The sequence below is a fragment of the Theropithecus gelada genome, chromosome 5 (assembly GCF_003255815.1).
Source record: "Theropithecus gelada isolate Dixy chromosome 5, Tgel_1.0, whole genome shotgun sequence".
NCBI classification, from domain to species: domain Eukaryota; kingdom Metazoa; phylum Chordata; class Mammalia; order Primates; family Cercopithecidae; genus Theropithecus; species Theropithecus gelada.
The window spans coordinates 147,902,056-147,914,940 of NC_037672.1; the positions used below are offsets into that span (position 1 = coordinate 147,902,056).

At 39.2% G+C, this 12,885-nt stretch overlaps 1 protein-coding gene across 2 annotated transcripts in view; it reads right to left on the reverse strand.

Moving 5' to 3' along the window:
• LRBA (LPS responsive beige-like anchor protein) overlaps positions 1–12,885 on the reverse strand; it is a 756,763-nt gene that overhangs the window by 666,493 nt on the left and 77,385 nt on the right. For both annotated transcript variants that reach the window (XM_025385122.1, XM_025385123.1), the window contains one exon: positions 2,177–2,272. In XM_025385122.1, coding sequence (XP_025240907.1) covers positions 2,177–2,272 — 96 coding nt within the window. The remainder of the gene's footprint in view (positions 1–2,176; positions 2,273–12,885) is intronic.

Genomic DNA, 12,885 nt, shown 5'->3' on the forward strand with positions numbered 1-12,885 from the left:
TCCCAGATATCCATTAGTTGACAAATGATTAAATAAAGTATGGTATATCCGTACAATATAATATTAGCCATAAAAAGGAAAGAAGTACTGATACATGCTATACCATGGATGGACCCTGAAAACATTATGATAAATGAAAAAAGGCAGTCACAAAATACCACATGTTGTATGATTCCACTAATATGAATGGTCCAGAATAGGGCTGGGGAATATGGGGAGTGGCTGCTAATCAGTATGGGGTTTCTTTTGGGTGTGATGAGAATATCCCAAAATTGACTGTGGTGATGGTTGACAACTCTGTGAACACATTTACCTACTGTACTATATACTTTAAAGGAGTTAATTGTGTGGTATGTGAATTATATCTCAATAAAGCTGTTTTTTAAAAAATTCAAACTATACAAGCTTCTGTTTTATTGTAACTTACATATGCATTTATGTATACATATAATATATACATACATTCTTTTATATGTATTAGATATGACCTAAAATATGAAAGACATCACAGAGACAAACTTCAGTAATAACACTGAGACTTCAAGAGGCTGATTTAAAATGAACGTTGCATTAAGAAAAAAGGAAAAGAATAACTACAACTCACAGACTGACAAAAAAAAATTTTAGGAGAAAAACATATATTCAGTGTGTACACATGTTCTCTCTCACCAAAAATAATAGCAAAGATGTATAAGTTTTGCAAAAATACTTCATTCATGAATACTTTAAATTCCCAGTAAAAGCTATGTTTAAGGGAAGGAAGTCACTGAACATATTTAAAACATCTATTCTCTTCAAGTTTCAAAAGCTGTTCAGCTCACCTGCCCTACTTTCAAGATAAATGCATGCACTGCAATCTCAGAGAACTGTAAATAATAAAATTATAACATGAGGCACGAAAAAAGTTAATCTCTTAAGAACACTTTTTTTAATGTTAGAGGCAATGATAGGCTATGATAAGAAAGTAAAATTATTCTGAAAAGCTACAAATCTAAAAGCCTTATAAGGAAAAACTGTAAAGGAAAAAACTGGGCAATAAAACTTTTCAAAGAAAGTTGTATATTGTGTATATAAAACTCAAATATCACAACTGTCATATTAAAACATATTCTTATCTTTCTGCAGATATTGCCAGGCTACACAGGGCCTAATATAAGATTTTATGAGAACAAACATAAAACAATGATTGAAAGATAAGCTCAGGAAAAGAACAGACTGAAATATCTTTTTTAAAAGTTTGTTTTGGGCCGGGCGTGGTGACGCACGCCTGTAATCTCAGCACTTCGGGAGGCTGAGGTGGCTGGATCACCTGAGGTCAGGAGTTCCAGACAAGCCTGGCCAACATGGCAAAACCCCATCACTACTAAAAATACAAAAATTAGTCAGGCTTGGTGGTGGGTGCTTGTAATCCCAGCTACTCAGGAGGCTGAGGCAGGAGAATCACTAGAACCCGGGAGGCAGAGGTTGCAGTGAGCCGAGCTCGCGCCACTGCACTCCAGCCTGGGCAACAAGAGCAAAACTCTGTCTCAAAAAGAAAAAAAAAAAATAGTTTGTTTTGCTTGTAAAAGACTGACCAACGTAATAATGAGGAGATTTTAAAAACTTCCATAAATAACATATATATTATAGAATGTGCTTCAATAACATTATGAAACATTACAGATATCACTATTATACATAATTGTCTTATGCATAAACTGATTAACAGCTTACAGGAATGCTGAGATCAACATAATTTGGAAACTCACAAGTCAAGGAAAACTTGCATAGTAAATTTCAAAGCCTCTATGTCTTCACTATCATTCTATACACCAGGTACAAAAAAAAACACAGGTAGAGTAATGAAAGGTGAGAGAAAGATGTTCACAAAGACAGACATGAAGGTGTTACACACAAACAGCTCCTTAAGACAACACGGCTATGTTTAAAAGAATGAGGTTCTTATTCCATTGCTGACTCAAGCTGTGACTGAACATTTTCTCAACTAATTTAAGCCTCTGTTTCCTCAACCTCCAAAGCAATTACAAAAAAGTAATATGCAGTCATAAGGATTAAAGTATGTTGAACAGAAGTTTCTACCTAGCACAGAACCTGTCAGGGGTGTTCACAGGGCTGTACTTTCAGGGAGTAAAGGAAAGAAGAACTGGGAGTGATTTCCTAATTAATATTTACTTACTGCAGCACTCTTTCCTGGAAAGTTAAAAAAGGCATCAGGACCATACTTCTGAGGCATATGTTTTAACACAGAGAGCAACTTCCCAGCATGTGGAGGCTATGAAGATAATTAACAATTCATTAACCACAGTATTCACCATAAGACTAAAAAAAAAAAAAAACACATTTTTAATATAGTCTTGCTTTAATGTATACAGGAATAATGCTATAAGCTTAAAAGCATAGAAAACAACTTTTAAGTTATTTTCAATTATCTTAAAGAAATAATGTACTCTACACCAGTTTTTGTAATGCTGTAGGGCCTATTAGGTATTCAATAAATACAAGCCAATATCATTAGACACCTGAAACTCTTCTCCAAGCTGCAGCAAAAATGATCTTTTTTTTTCTTTCTTCTTTTGAGACGGAGTCTCGTTCTGCCGCCCAGGCTGGAGTCCAAGTGCAGTGGCGCGATCTCGGCTCACTGCAAACTCTGCCTCCCGGGTTCAAGTGATTCACCTGCAGAGTAGCTGGGATTACAGGTGTGTGCCACCACACCAGCTAATTTTTTTGTTTGTTTGTTTTGATTTTGAGATGGAGTCTCGCTCTGTCACTCAGGACAGACTGCAATGGTGCAATCTCAGCTCACCACAACCTCTTCCTCCCAGGTTCAAGCAATTCTCCTGCCTCGGCCTTCCAAGCACCTGTGTGGTACAGGTGCACGCCACCACACACAGCTAACTTGTATTTTTAGCAGAGATGGGGTTTCTCCATGTTGGTCAGGCTGGTCTTGAACCGACCTCAGGTGATCCATCCGCCTGGGCCTCCCAACGTACTGGAATTACGGGCATAAGCCACCGTGCCTGGCCTATATTTTTTGTATTTTTAGTAGAGGCAGGGTTTCATCACATTGGCCAGGCTGGTCTCGAAATCCTGACTTCAAGCGATCCGCCTGCCTCAGCCTCCCAAAGTGCTGGGATTACAGGCATGAGCCACCACACCCAGCAAAAAATGATCTTTTAAAAATACAAACTACATCAACCCACCACCCACCCTTCTTTAAAATTAAGACACTTAATAATTTAACAAATACTTAAATAATGCTTACTATACTCCACTGTTAAAGGTACTTCAAAAAGATACTTGCACAAGCATGTTTATAGCAGCATAACTGACAATTGCAAAATCGTGGAACCAACCCAAATGCCCATCAATCAATGAGTGGATAAAGAAACTGTGATAAGATGGCCGAATAGGAACAGCTCCAGCCTCCAGGCCCAGCGTGAGCGACACAGAAGATGGGTGATTTCTGCATTTTCAACTGAGGTACCAGGTTCATCTCACTGGGTCGTGTCAGAGAGTTGGTGCTGGTCCGTGGGTGCAGCCCGACCAGCAAGAGCTGAAGCAGGGCGAGGCATCGCCTCACCTGGGAAGTGCAAGGGGGAAGGGAATTCCTTTTCCTAGCCAAAGGAAATTGAGACACACAACACCTGGAAAATCGGGTAACTCCCACCCTAATACTGCACTTTACCAAGAGTCCTAGCAAACGGCACACCAGGAGACTATATCCCACACCTGGCCCAGAGGGTCCCACGCCCACGGAGCCTCCCTCATTGCTAGCACAGCAGTCTGAGATCTAACTGCAAGGCAGCAGCAAGGCTGGGGGAGGGGTGCCCACCATTGCTGAGGCTTAAGGAGGTAAACAAAGCCACCTGGAAGCTCAAATTGGGTGGAGCCCACCACAGCTCAAGGAGGCCGGCCTGCCTCTGTAGACTCCTCCTCTGGGGACAGGTCATAGCTAAACAAAAAGCAGCAGAAACCTCGACAGAGGTAAATGCCCCCGTCTGAAAGCTCTGAAGAGAGCAGTGGATCTCCCAGTACAGAGGTTGAGATCTGAGAACAGACAGACTGCCTGCTTAAGTGGGTCCCTGACCCGAGTAGCCCAACTGGGAGACATCCCTCACTAGGTGCAGACTGACACCTCACACCTCACACGGCGGGGTACACCCCTGAGACAAAGCTTTCACAGCAAGAATCAGACAGCAACACTCACTGTTCAGCAATATTCTATCTTCTGCAGCCTCCACTGCTGATACCCAGGCAAACAAGGTCTGGAGAGGACCTCAAGCAAACTCTAACAGACCTACAGCTGAGGGTCCTGAGTGTTAGAAGGAAAACTAACAAACAGAAAGAATACCCACACCAAAACCCCAGCAGTACGTCACCATCATCAAAGACCAAAGGCAGAGAAAACCACAAAGATGGGGAAAAAACAGTGCAGAAAAGCTGGAAATTCAAAAAATCAGAGCGCATCTCCCCCTCCAAAGGAATGCAGCTCAAAGCCAGCAACAGAACAAAGCTGGACGGAGAAACACTCTGATGAGTCGAGAGATAAAGGCTTCAGTCAATCAAACTTCTCAGAGCTAAAGGAGGAACTACGTAACCCGCACAAAGAAACAAAAAACCTTCGAAAAAGATTTGACAAATGGCTAACTAGAATAACCAATAAAGAGCAGTCCTTAAAAGAAATGATAGAGATGAAAACCATAACACGAGAACTACATGACAAATGCACAAGCTTCAGTAACTGACTCGATCATCTGGAAGAAAGAGTATCAGCGATTGAAGATCAAATGAATGAAATGAAGCGAGAAGAGAAGTATAGAGAAAAAAGAGTAAAAAGAAATGAACAAAGCCTCCAAGAAATATGGGATTATGTGAAAAGACCAAATCTACGTCTGATTGGAGTGCCTGAAAGTGACGGGGAAAATGGAACCAAGCTGGAAAACACTCTGCAGGATATCATCCAGGAGAACTTCCCCAACCTAGTAAGGCAGGCCAACATTCAAATTCAGGAAATACAGAGAACGCCACAAAGATACTCCTCGAGAAGAGCAACTCCAAGACACATAATTGTCAGATTCACCAAAGTTGAAATGAAGGAAAAAATGTTAAGGGCAGCCAGAGAGAAAGGTCGGGTTACCCACAAAGGGAAGCCCATCAGACTAACAGCAGATCTCTCAGCAGAAACTCTACAAGCCAGACGAGAGTGGGGGCCAACACTCAACATTCTGAAAGAAAAGAATTTTCAACCCAGAATTTCATATCCAGCCAAACTAAGTTTCAAAAGTGTAGGAGAAATAAAATCCTTTACAGACAAGCAAATGCTGAGAGATTTTGTCAACACCAGGCCTGCCCTACAAGAGATCCTGAAAGAAGCACTAAACATGGAAAGGAACAACAGGTACCAGCCATTGCAAAAACATGTCAAAATGTAAAGTCCATCGATGCTAGGAAGAAACTGCGCATCAACTAGTGAGCAAAATAACCAGCTAATATCATAATGACAGGATCAAGTCTACACATAACAATATTAACCTTAAATGTAAATGGACTAAATGGTCCAATTAAAAGACATAGACTGGCAAATTGGATAGAGTCAAGACCCATCAGTTTGTTGTATTCAGGGGACCCATCTCACATGCAGAGACACACATAGGCTCAAAATAAAGGGATGGAGGAAGATCTACCAAGCAAATGGAGAACAAAAAAAAGCAGGGGTTGCAATCCTAGTCTCTGATAAAACAGACTTTAAACTATCAATGATCAAAAGAGACAAAGAAGGCCATTACATAATGGTAAAGGGATCAATTCATCAGGAAGAGCTAACTATCCTAAATATATATGCACCCAATACAGGAGCACCCAGATTCATAAAGCAAGTCCTTAGAGACTTACAAAGAGACTTAGACTCCCATACAATAATAATGGGAGACTTCAACACTCCACTGTCAACATTAGACAGATCAACAAGACAGAAACTTGACAAGGATATCCAGGAATTGAACTCAACTCTGCACCAAGCAGACCTAATAGACATCTACAGAACTCTCCACCTCAAATCAACAGAATATACATTATTCTCAGCACCACATCACACTTATTCCAAAATTGACCACATAGTTGGAAGTAAAGCACTCCTCAGCAAATGTACAAGAACAGAAATTATAACAAACTGTCTCTCAGACCACAGTGCAAACAAACTAGAACTCAGGACTAAGAAACTCAATCAAAACCGCTCAACTACATCGAAACTGAACAACCTGCTCCTGAATGACTACTGGGTACATAACGAAATGAAGGCAGAAATAAAGATGTTCTTTGAAACCAATGAGAACAAAGATACAACATACCAGAATCTCTGGGACACATTTAAAGCAGTGTGTAGAGGGAAATTTATAGCGCTAAATGCCCACAAGAGAAAGCTGGAAAGATCTAAAATTGACACCCTAACATCACAATTAAAAGAACTAGAGAAGCAAGAGCAAACACATTCAAAAGCTAGCAGAAGGCAAGAAATAACTAAGATCAGAGCAGAACTGAAGGAGATAGAGACACAAAAAACCCTCCAAAAAAATCAATGAATCCAGGAGCTACTTTTTTGAAAAGATCACCAAAATTGATAGACCGCTAGCAAGACTAATAAAGAAGAAAAGAGAGAAGAATAAAATACATGCAATAAAAAATGATAAAGGGGATATCACCACCGACCCCACAGAAATACAAACTACCATCAGAGAATACTATAAACACCTCTACGCAAATAAACTAGAAAACCTAGAAGAAATGGATAATTTCCTGGACACTTACACTCTCCCAAGATTAAACCAGGAAGAAGTTGAATCCCTGAATAGACCAATAGCAGGCTCTGAAATTGAGGCAATAATTAATAGCCTACCGACCAAAAAAAGACCAGGACCAGACGGATTCACAGCCGAATTCTACCAGAGGTACAAAGAGGAGCTGGTACCATTCCTTCTGAAACTATTCCAATCAATAGAAAAAGAGGGAATCCTCCCTAACTCATTTTATGAGGCCAACATCATCCTGATACCAAAGCCTGGCAGAGACACAACAAAAAAAGAGAATTAGACCAATATCCCTGATGAACATCGATGCAAATTTCCTCAATAAAATACTGGCAAACCGGATCCAGCAGCACATCAAAAAGCTTATCCACCATCATCAAGTGGGCTTCATCCCTGGGATGCAAGGCTGGTTCAACATATGCAAATCAATAAACGTAATCCAGCATATAAACAGAACCAAAGACAAAAACCACATGATTATCTCAAAAGATGCAGAAAAGGCCTTTGACAAAATTCAACAGCCCTTCATGCTAAAAACTCTCAATAAATTCGGTACTGATGGAACGTATCTCAAAATAGTAAGAGCTATTTATGAAAAACCCACAGCCAATATCATACTGAATGGGCAAAAACTGGAAGCATTCCCTTTGAAAACTGGCATAAGACAGGGATGCCCTCTCTCACCACTCCTATTCAACATAGTGTTGGAAGTTCTGGCTAGGGCAATCAGGCAAGAGAAAGAAATAAAGGGTATTCAGTTAGGAAAAGAAGAAGTCAAATTGTCCCTGTTTGCAGATGACATGATTGTATATTTAGAAAACCACATTGTCTCAGTCCCAAATCTCCTTAAGCCGATAAGCAACTTCAGCAATGTCTCAGGATACAAAATCAATGTGCAAAAATCACAAGCATTCTTATACACCAGGAACAGACAAACAGAGAGCCAAATCATGAATGAACTCCCATTCACAATAGCTTCAAAGAGAATAAAATACCTAGGAATCCAACTTACAAGAGATGTAAAGGACCTTTCAAGGAGAACTACAGACCACTGCTCAGTGAAATCAAAGAGGACACAAACAAATGGAAGAACATACCATGCTCATGAATAGGAAGAATCAATATTGTGAAAATGGCCATACTGCCCATGGTAATTTATAGATTCAATGCCATCCCCATTAAGCTACCAATGACTTTCTTCACAGAATTGGAGAAAACTGCTTTAAAGTTCATATGGAACCAAAAAAGAGCCCGCATTGCCAAGACAATTCTAAGCCAAAGAACAAAGCTGGAGGCATCATGCTACCTGACTTCAAACTATACTACAAGGCTACAGTAACCAAAACAGCATGGTACTGGTACCAAAACAGAGATACAGACCAATGGAATAGAACAGAGCCCTCAGAAATAATACCACACATCTACAGCCATCTGATCTTTGACAAACCTGACAAAAACAAGAAATGGGGAAAGGATTCCCTATTTAATAAATGGTGCTGGGAAAATTGGCTAGCCATAAGTAGAAAGCTGAAATTGGATCCTTTCCTTACTCCTTATACGAAAATTAATTCAAGATGGATTAGAGGCTTACATGTTAGAACTAAAACCATAAAAACCCTAGAAGAAAATCTAAGTAATACTATTCAGGACATAGGCATGGGCAAGGACTTCACGTCTAAAATACCAAAAGCAACGGCAACAAAGGCCAAAATTGACAAATGGGATCTAATTAAACTAAAGAACCTCTGCACAGCAAAAGAAACTACCATCAGAGTGAACAGGCAACCTACAGAATGGGAGAAAATTTTTGCAATCTACCCATCTGACGAAGGGCTAATATCCAGAACCTATAAAGAACTCAATCAAATTTACAAGAAAAAAACAAACAACCCCATCGAAAAGTGGACAAATGATATGAACAGACACTTCTCAAAAGAAGACATTCATGCAGCCAACAGACACATGAAAAAATGCTCATCATCATTCGCCATCAGAGAAATGCAAATCAAAACCACGATGAGATACCATCTCACACCAGTTATAATGGCAATCATTAAAAAATCAGGAAACAACAGGTGCTGGAGAGGATGTGGAGAAATAGGAACACTTTTACACTGTTGGTGGGACTGTAAACTAGTTCAACCATTGTGGAAAACAGTGTGGCGATTCCTCAAGGATCTAGAACTAGAAATACCATTTGATCCAGCCATCCCATTACTGGGGATATACCCAAAGGATTATAAGTCATGCTGCTGTAAAGACACATGCACACGTATATTTATTGCAGCACTATTCACAGTAGCAAAGACTTGGAATCAACCCAAATGTCCATCAGTGACGGACTGGATTAAGAAAATGTGGCACATATACACCATGGAATACTATGCAGCCATAAAAAAGAATGAGTTCATGTCCTTTGTAGGGACATGGATGCAGCTGGAAACCATCATTCTCAGCAAACTATCGCAAGAACAGAAAACCAAATACCGCATGTTCTCACTCATAGGTGGGAACTGAACAATGAGATCACTTGGACACAGTAAGGGGAACATCACACACCGGGTCCTATTGTGGGGAGGGGGGAGGAGGGAGGGATAGCATTAGGAGATATACCTAATGTAAATGATGAGTTAATGGGTGCAGCACACCAACATGGCACATGTATACATATGTAACAAACCTGCACGTTGTGCACATGTATCCTAGAACTTAAAGTATAATTTAAAAAAAAAAGAAAGAAACTGTGATACTACTGGAATACTACTCAGCCATTAAAAGGAATGAATTAACAGCATTTGCAGTGACCTGGATAAGACTAGAAACTATTATTCTAAGTGAAGTAACTCAGGAATGGAAAACCAAACATTGTATGCTCTCACTGATACGTGGGAGCTAAGCTGTGAGAACGCAAAGGAATAAGAAAGATACAATGGACTTTGGGGACTTGGGGTAAGAGTGGGAGGGGGGCGAGAGATAAAAGACTACAAATATGGTGCGGTGCATACTGCTCAAGTGATGGGTGCACCAAAATCTCACAAATTCACCACTAAAGAACTTACTCATGTAATCAAATACTACCTATACCCCAATAACTTATGGAAAAATAAAATTAAAAAAATAAAAATAAACATTTCAAAAAAAAGGTACTTCAAAAACACTAAAATATTTTAACCTCATAATCACCCTATGGGATGGTATTATTATTATTATCCCCAGTTTACAGAAAAAGAATCTGACGCAGGGAACATTCCCAAAGTCACATGGGTAATAACTGTCAAGGTCAGGATCAGAACTCAATCTGCTCCAGAGTCCATCCTTTTAAACAACTATACAGATGCTCCTCAACTTATGATAGGGTTACATCCTGATAAACCCACAGTAAGCAGAAAATAATGTAAATCGAAAGTATGTTTTCAACCCAAAATACTGTCAACTTAAGATGGGTTTAGCTGGAGGTAGCTCCATCCTAAGTCAAGGAGCATACGGAATGCATATCACTTTCACACCATCGTAAAGTCAAAGAAAAAAAAAACTGTACTTTCACCATTAAAATAGGGACCAAAACCTTTAACATGGACTATAAGATACTTTTATCTACCTCTTTAGCCTCATTTTGCTTCTTACTCTCCCCTTCTCCCTGCACTCCATCCTTTTTTCTCAGTCTTCTTCCCACAACAAGGCCTCAGCAAAAGCTATTCCTTAAGCTTAAAATGTTCTCAAAAGGGCTCCTCTACTCCCCTCTTAACCAAGTCAACCTTACCCAGCCTTTAGAGCTCATGTTAACAGTCACTTCCTCAGGGTAGCCTTCCTTGAAATTGAGAGTGGATTAAACTTCCCTATCATATTTCGTTCTACAATATACCTTTACTGCATAGCATATAAATATATGTATACACATAGCATATACATACAAAAGCTGCAACGCTGAGTTTATTTGATTAATGTTTCTTTGATCCACAAGTCTCTAATACTGAAACAATCAGCAATAAAAATGAAAAATCTCATTTGCAGTTACAAGGATAAACAAAAGATAATCAGACATACCATGTCATTTTAATCTGTTTATAAGCAAATAAGAAAAGTGCAGGGCATTCCTCCTTGTTAAAAGTTTAAAAGTTCAAAACAGGGTCAAACTACAAATGAAATCACTGGTTTGCCTTCATCTTATTTTCATAGATGATATAAATTATAATTACTAACTGTGTAAAAGAGTTTGGCAACCTTTCACCTAAATATTAAGTGGAAAGCTTCATTCTTAAGTGAACAAGAAATTTTCAATTAATCATACTGCTCAATTATAAAAGCATAATAACAAGTAACTACAATCAGTGATTTTTTTAAAATAAATTCCAAAGTAAAATAACCAAAAATAACTTTGCAGTTAAAAATAAAAATACAGTATTGTAGCATGTCCATCTAGAAACATCATTCCTCCAAATTTCCTTTCCTATAAATCAGTCAACAAAAGAACACATTAAGATAAGCACTTTACTTGACAGACATTGCTGGGGGAGTATATACTGTACTGGGAAAGCCTTTCAGAAAAAAACTTAGGCCAGGCACAGTGGCTCACATCTGTAATCTCAACACTTTCGGAGGCCAAGGTGGAGGGATCGCTTGAGCCTAGGGGTTTAAGACCAGCCTGGGCAACATGGCAAAACTCCATCTCTACAAAACAATACAAAAATTAGCCAAGAATGGTGGCAAGTGCCTGTGGTCCCAGCTATTTGGAAGGCTGAGGTGGGAGGAGTGCTTGACTTAGGACGCAGAGGTTTCAGGGAGCCGAGATAGCACCACTGCACTCCAACCTGGGTAACAGAGCAAGACTCTGTCTGAGAAAGAAAAAGAAAGAGGAAAGGAAAAAGATGTAGTAGTCATATTTCAAGAGTCTGTAAAAACGTTCATGTCCACCAATGCACTATTTCCACATGCAAAAATCTATGCTAAAGTAATCATCACAAAGGCAGAGATTTAGATACAGGGAGTTTTTCACTGCACTGCTATGACACCAAAAGATAGAAATAATATGCCTAATATTAAATAACTAAATAAATATAATGAATCTCTGAGCAAGGCCTTGCTCTCATTTTATAAATAGTTCATTATTTTTTCCCTTTATCATCTAAACCTATTCTCATTCTCCTCCCGCTCCCCACAGGCCGCTATATTAACATGTTTAATCTTTTATATGTAGATTATTCCTTCAAAAATGTTTTTTGGGGCTGAGTGTGGTGGCTCACACCTGTAATCCTAGCGCTTTGGGAGGACTGCTTGTGCTCAGGAGTTTGAGACCAGTCTGGACAACATGGCGAAACCCAGTCTCTAAAAGAAATGCAAAAATTAGCCCAGCATGGTGGTGCACATCCATGGTCCCAGCTACTTCGGAGGCTGAAGTGGCAGGATCTCTTGAGCCCAGGAAGCTGAGAATGCAGTGAGCCATGATCACACCACTGCACTCTAGCCTGGGTGAGAGTGAGACCCTGTCTTAAAAAAAAAAAAAAAAAAAAAGTTTTTTGTGTGCTTATACTTATCATCGCTTTCTTCCTATATATTTTACATCTATTCCTATTACTCCATGCACTGATTCTGTTATAGAACAATCTATTCTGTGCCTTTTGTACATTTTACCAATCCACTCTCTTAATGATGACCATCCATGTTAACATTCACTGCCATCAAAAATAATACTTCAGTGAACATCCTCGTGTATTTTATGGATCTATGTGAGAAGTTCTTGGAACATGCACTAAGTAGTGAATTACTAAATCACTGGATACAGTATAATTAACATGACTAAGTAGTACTAGACTCATCTTGAGGTTGGCTCCACTAGCGTTGATTCTAACGAAAAGCATACCAAGTATAAAATAACTCTGTATCCCAAACTATACTTGCCATTTTCCAACTTTAAAATTCTTGAGAAACTACAGATGGAAGGTGACCTATCAATACTGTTTTAATGTGAATGTCTCTAATTATTAATGATTTTGTGTTAATCTGATTGTGTGGTTTCTACCTCTGTAAATAAATATTAGTTCATGTTATTTGCTATTTTCTTACCTATAATTTTCTATGCTTATGA